The 6,925-nt window shown below is 36.5% G+C and overlaps 1 protein-coding gene across 2 annotated transcripts; it reads right to left on the minus strand.

The window, feature by feature from the left end:
* Nucleotides 1-2,990: 2,990 nt before the first annotated feature.
* LOC107460244 (AT-hook motif nuclear-localized protein 10) lies at nt 2,991-6,567 on the minus strand. 2 transcript variants are annotated; one of them, XM_016078593.3, is made up of 6 exons: nt 6,446-6,567; nt 5,028-5,711; nt 4,314-4,366; nt 4,088-4,219; nt 3,704-3,862; nt 2,991-3,615 (listed from the first exon to the last, which is right to left on the minus strand). In XM_016078593.3, exons 2-6 carry the CDS (start codon nt 5,560-5,562, stop codon nt 3,358-3,360), a joined length of 1,137 nt encoding a protein of 378 aa, XP_015934079.1. In that variant the 5' UTR covers nt 5,563-5,711; nt 6,446-6,567; the 3' UTR covers nt 2,991-3,357. The 2 variants fall into 2 exon arrangements, with proteins under 2 accessions (XP_015934079.1, XP_052109073.1); XM_052253113.1 differs by having other exon boundaries at nt 5,028-5,627; nt 6,446-6,553.
* Nucleotides 6,568-6,925: the final 358 nt, after the last annotated feature.

The following is a 6,925-nucleotide window of genomic DNA, read 5'->3' on the forward strand; positions in this document are numbered from 1 at the left end:
TTAAAATTGTTACTTAACCGCTACTTACCTCTCCTTTTATAGTACAACCCAAACCTGTTAATAGTAGGCATCTCTTTATCAGTTACTTTGGTGCAATCCGTGCTAGCTATTATCCCAAGCTATGTTATGCAAACCATGAAAATTTTGAAAGAAGTCTACAACCAAATTGACAAGATTTTGTAGAGATTTTCTTTGGGATTCTAATGCGAGCGATAATTAAATCCACCTCTTAAATTAGGGTGCTGTGTGCAAACCAAAACACAGAGGAGGATTTAGTTTGAGGGAAGCTCAAGAGTCTAACACTTTATTTCTCATGAAGCTTGCTTGGGTTTGATTATAAAAGAAAACACTCTGTCAAGGTGATGAAATCAAAGTATTACTGCGGGAAAAAAACTATTCCTAAAGTCCATCTGAAATCTAATTGCTCAAATTCCTGGAAATGTATCGTCAAAGTTTGGAACCAATTCAAGACAAACATCATGTGGTGAATTGGAGATGGTGAATCGATTCGGTTTTGGGATGATCATTGAGTCCCAAGAATCAAATCGTCAAGAACTTTTGCTACAAGGATTCTAGAAGAAGGCTGTTCGATGAGAAAGTTAGTGAGTTTGTATATCAAAATGGTAACTGGAACTGGGGGATTCTTCTAAGAACTCTTCCAGAGGATATTCTTGATATTTTTCAGGATATTTTTTTGGTTACTCGAACCTAATGGGATTTTTTTATAAATTTAGCATATGAGGAATTATATGATAATGATGAGTAGCCTGTGAACTATTTCAGTGAGGTTTGGAAATTGAAGCTTTTGCAGAGACTAAAAACATTTGTATGGCTTATCATGCATAAAGCTTTACTTACAAACTCTAAAACGAAAAAAAAGGCTTACCCAAACTGAGAAGAAACACTGATCCATGTGCTATGTGACTGTCCATACATTCGTAGTGTTTGGAATAGTAGTGTTGATAGTACCCTGTGACCAGATATCTTCAATCAGGATCTTATACACTGGTTGCAGGAAAATCTGAATCTGGGTACTTGAGAGTAGAATGGAACCTCATGGCCCATCCTTTTTGTCACCATCTATAATGCGGCATGGAGAAGCAAGAATGAATTAATCTTTAACCAAGAGAGTACAGCCAGTTCCAATTTCATTTTTTCAGCAAGAAATCTAGCAAGGAACTACGAGAATGTCCTATCCCTAACAGATTCTAGTAGAAAAATCCTCACCTCCACAATGGTTAAGTTCGTTGGCTAGGATCCACCCGAGGTAGGCGGCTTCGAGCTCAATATTGATGGCTCCTTCTTCACATCTACAAATACTAGTATGTGTGGCGGCTTGATTTAGGACTCCCTTGGCAGATTCATTGCAAGCTTCTGGATGAATATTTGGTGCACCTCCATAACAAAGGTAGAGATATGGCGTATATATGTAGGAGTCAAATTGGCAAGTGATTCTCAACATTCAAAATCTGGTAATGGAGACGAATTCCATGTGTGCGCTACAACTGATCCATGACCATCCTCAACGGCATGTGGCAACCTCTCTCATCCGATCAATTCGCACTCTCCTTGCAAAACAAGAACTGTTTCGTGTTCACCATATTTTTAGAGAAGCAAACTTTCGAGCGGATGCACTTGTTAAACATGCTTAGGAATAGGGATAGCAACATCACCCGCACCCACGGGTACCCACCTCGCCCCTATCCGCTCGGGACAGGTAATATAGGGGAATTTTTACCAGGACAGGTTCTTAAGCGGCGGGGTGGGGCCGGGTTTAGATAATACCCCATCCCGTATATGTATAATATATATAATTTTAATATATAATATATGTAATATATGTAAAATAATTAGTACAATAATTAAATTTTAATAATTATAAGGACGGGTAAGAGGGGGACGAATACCCGCAAGTAGAAGCGGAATGGATTCTATGCGAGTTATTATAGGGTGAGACGGGATCAAGTAGAGTAAAAATATGCCCCTACCCGTTCCGTTGCCAACCCTACTCAGCAAGCTCCGATGGGACTCCAATGCTTTGAAGAAGCCCTGCCTTTCTTTCTCAGCACCTGGAAGCAGGGACGGACACAAGGGGGGCGAGTGGCCCCCTAGCTTTTTTAAAAAAAATTAATAGTAATAAGTTATTATGTATAATTTAATTTTTTTTAAAAATTATTTAGTATTTAGTCTAGTATAAATAAAAGTTGAGTCTAATTTAAATATTAATGACTTCTAGTATCTAAAAAATAAGTAACAATATTAAAAAAAATCTGAAAAAGATATTATTATTAATACTTTTTAATTAAATAAAAATTTTCAAATATCATAAAGTGAATTTCTTTTCTTCTTGTGACTGTCTTTTTTTATTCATTTGGTATTAATTTTTTCTGTTTCAACTGCTACATCTAAGAGATCTTTTTCAACTATGAATATTGTGAAAAATAACTCACAAATAAAATAAAAAATGAATTTTTACTAATTGTCTTTTAATTATATTGAAAAAAAATTGCTAAAAAATTTGACACAAATTCTATTATCGATAAATTTTATAATACGAAAAATCGACCGTTAGTAAAAAGAACACATATTTTTTGTATTTTAAAATATATTTTCTATCGGTATATTTTTGTAATAAATCTTATATTATATAATTATTTTACATAATTTTGTGTTATTGCCCTCCATGATAACATTTCTGAATCCCTGGAAGCAGTTAGAAGTTTGTGCTTCCCAAGACCCACCATAATGTAGTCCTTTTTAGTTTCTTGGGCCTTTGGCCCCGTTTACCATTTAAAAAAAAACGAGGATACAGATTTGGATAATTTCATCAAGGAAAACGTCAAACAATCAATAATTATTTCAACAAAACTAGTGAACTATATCGACGATTAATGCCACTTAATCTTACCCAAATATTGTAATTTAATAAAAGCTACTCCCAAAAAGCGAACAGTTTCTTACACCCCAAAAATAAATCAACCAGGGAAAAATGGTTTAAACTAGATATAATTATTACCATTAAACAACTGGGTTGCAAGGAGGTGGTTTCCAGCATCAAGTAAAAGTTACAAGAAACAGATGACCAGTCACTGCCATCTCCTAATGCTACATACTCCTAAATCACATCCCATTCAGCCTGAACTACTTAAATCACCCATATTCAGAATGGCTAAAGACAGAAAACTAACCTACACAATGTTTTTTCTTTTAATCTTGCACTAATAATACAGAAAAGCTAATGTTACATGTTTGTCTCGTGGATGCTTAAAGCAACAAGCAGACAGATAAGAACATAACAAGTGCGTGGAGCCTGACCACCCCATGCCAAATCCAATGCACAAACTAGCTACCAGAGTTTCATTTCCAGGGCATTCCGGAAATTCCTTGTGGGGTGTTATTGTTATTGCAAACATCTGTACTCAGGTTAAGTGGGCTGCCGGCTCCACCAGAAGATTCACTAAGAGTGCCATGCGATGGCGAGCTGCTTTGACCAGCCGGGAGAACATTAGGGGAGGAAGGTAAGGTCCCCATCTGGTTCTGGTTCTGGTTCTGGTTCTGGTTCGATGACTTCATTTTCTTGTAACCACCATCTACAAGGAAGCTTGCGAAAACTATCTGCAAAACATTAAGAACATGTTGATATGCTTTTTTCCGCTTTAAAATTTCTGCATTATACAGGAACAAATCAAGAAATCCAATGTACCTGAATTGGGGAAGCAGCTACACAAACACCTGCGATTGCACCACCCATAACCCGACCATCAGGCCCAGACAAGGTCAGACTTAAAGAACCAGTTCTTTGGAACTGACCATTTTCAGAAAGAAGAAAAGAACCACAGAGTGCCAGGATCTCAAATCGTCCCTGAAAACCCAAATACCAGTTTTCACGATGCTTTGATAAAGGAAAACAATAATACATGTAAAACTCTTAACAGTCTACAAGAGATTGATCAAAGACATTTGCAGTTAAAAGAAATATCGATGGATCTAATGAATTTTTGGCACGAAGATGAATTCAATCAAATGAAAAGGACAAAATGAGAAGGGCACAGTGAGAAGTTGCTCAGATGTTCAGATGTTTAATAACCTCATAGGTCACAGTTCCTCCAGGTATCGAAGGTTGGCTAAGTGTTACATTAGATATGGTTCCATTTGCTGTTAAGATACAAATATTTCTTGGACCATCCATGGAGATGGACGTAACCTTTACTCCCAGATCCTGGGAAAAAAAAATATAAAAAACCATGTTATCTCAAGGGGAATGAAGCAGTAATGTTTGGAGATTACTAGAATCAGAACCAAGATAGTATTACCTCTCCAGATTTCACAGTAAGAACATGCGGAGTGAAAGTAAGTTTTGCCAATCCTGCAAGTGAGAATTTCTGTGAGAAACTACCCTGAAACTCAATAGCTAAATTCCATAATGAAAATATTGTAAAACCATGCACATTTACATGAGGCTAATTTGCAGATGAACATAGCTAAAGTTTGCTCATGTTACAGGAATACAAGGCAAATAGGACATTGCTTACAAATCGGCAGAAAAAATCACACCAAAAAAAGAGAGAACATATGATACACGGGCAAAAGTGTCATTTTAGAAAAAATTAGGGAATCCAAACTCGAGAGCAGGATGGAATTGGTCCCAAAGAGTTCCTGCAGATAAATAGATTATTACAATACAAGAAGCATCTATCCACCTTCACCTTCTCCAATTTACAATTAGAAAGTTACAGAGTGACCCACAGCAACGTTGTAGCTTAAGTGCTTAACCAATATTTTAAAACGATCAAACACCATCAAAACGTATACCGTCAGAAAATAGAGCAATATTATATACAAACCACAGCGAAGCCAAAAAAAAATAATGTTAAAAATTGTTACACACCACGAAAAGCTTTAAAAAAAAAAGAAAAGAAAGAAAAGACCGAGAACAACAAATCAGAACTACACCTTAGCAATAAAAAAAAAAAAGACTAAAAAACTTCAAAGCTTGAAAGCAAAGACTATAAAAGAAGAGCAATTACCAAGACCCTTTAAGTGAGGATGCTTGTTGAGAGAGCCACGAGGCCTTCCCCTTTTCTTCCCGGAATTAGAATTAGGTGTGGCGGAAGCAATTGCCGGCGACATAGCTCCGCCACCGGACTGATTCTGGTTCAAGCTCGAATTCAGATTCGGATTCTGGTTCTGGCTATGGTTAACGGTCATACCAGGAGCAGAAGAATCTGGATTCAACCCTAACCCTACGCCGCCACCATCCGGTACGTATTTCCTTGGCCTCCCTCTCTTCTTCTTCGGCTCAGAGCTACTCCCGATGTGGCCGCCCTGTGGCAGCGCCGCCAACGATTCCATGCCGCCAACCGCGCTGCCATTGATGTTGATAGGTGCAGCGGTGACTGCGGTGGAAGGGTGGTAAGTTGGAGAAGCAGAAGGTGGCGCAAGAGGGTTGTTGTTGCTGTTGCTGTAGAGAGCAGGGCCATCAGAAAAGTCCAAACGCATGCTGTTATGGCTGTGAAGCCCAACGGTGAAGCCTTCTCTTCTTCCCATCTCCGATCCCGACATGCTTTTCACTTTTCAGTTTTTCACACACACTCTCTCTCTCTCTCTCGCTTGCTGTTTCTCAGTGTCTGTGGATTCCACAACAATACAGGATTTATGTTAACGTTCTCATCTGCTTCTGGTTTTGGCCGTACAGAGATATAAACCCTAATCTGAATAGGAACATTCAATTTAGGGTACAATAATAATAACTATGACAAATTGACAACACTTCCCTTACCCCCTCTGCCCCCCGCCACACACAATCATCAACTTTCCTTTTTCTGCTTCCGGACACATCATAACTAAACCTCATTCAATTATTCAAATTCAAATTTCGAAAGTAACAAACGAATCCCTCCTATCAAATTGAAAACCCTTCTTTTCTTCTTTTTTCTTTTTTTTTTTTTTCTTGGTGGTTTTGAAATTTCGCATTCGCGCACCGGATTAAAAATTTTGGACCGGCTCTTACAAAATTTGATTTTGCCCCCAAAATCAGAACGCCGAAGGAAAGGGAGGGAAAAACCGTAGCCCTAATTTCACATTATCGGGCAGTGTTGCAGTAAAACTCCCCAAATCGGCCGCACACTGATGATAGTCAAGTTACATATTTTACTTCCGAGAATTGTGAAAACAGAAAATTCTTTTGGAAAATAAGATGGTTTTAATTAAATTAAGTGAGTCCGCTGATTAAAAAGTATATAATTTTAGAGCATCAATTTGGAATTTTCATATTGCGAAAATGGTGTTTTTTTGTTTGTTTTCTTAATTGGCAGGCAGAATCGAGTTAAATTAAAATAAAAGAACAGATGGAAAGGAGGAGAAATAAAATGAAGAACGACAAAAAGGGAGAAAATAATAATAACAATAACAATAAATAATAAATAATAAATTTCTTTTAACTTACCAAATAACTCTATGAAAAAGGAATTTGCAGTGTGTGAGATTTATAGGAGGAGAATAACGAAGGAATTGGGAACGAAAAAAAAAAAAATAAGAAACCAAGGTCGTCCCTTTCACGTAAGTAACTTATTTCCTTCAATTTTCTTCGATTTTATTCCTAAGTAAGTAGGATCCTTTTTTCACTCCGGGGGCCCCTTCTACTTATTGTTACGCCCAACCCATTTATTAGTAATATAAAAATTTCATACACAATTTAGAATTTGTTTGAACTTTCAAAAAAAATATTTTTTTAAAAAGTTACCATTTATATTTTTTTAAGAGATTTTTTTTAAAAAAATATTCTTCACCTAATAAATGAACAAAAAAATACTTTTATCTTGTTTTACCTAAATATAATTGATAAATATAAAAAAATTTATATGAAATATCTAAACATAAAATCGCTTTTATTTTTGTAGATCTTTTAAAGAAATATTATTTAAAA

The sequence above is a fragment of the Arachis duranensis genome, chromosome 8 (genome assembly GCF_000817695.3).
Source record: "Arachis duranensis cultivar V14167 chromosome 8, aradu.V14167.gnm2.J7QH, whole genome shotgun sequence".
NCBI classification, from domain to species: Eukaryota; Viridiplantae; Streptophyta; class Magnoliopsida; order Fabales; family Fabaceae; genus Arachis; species Arachis duranensis.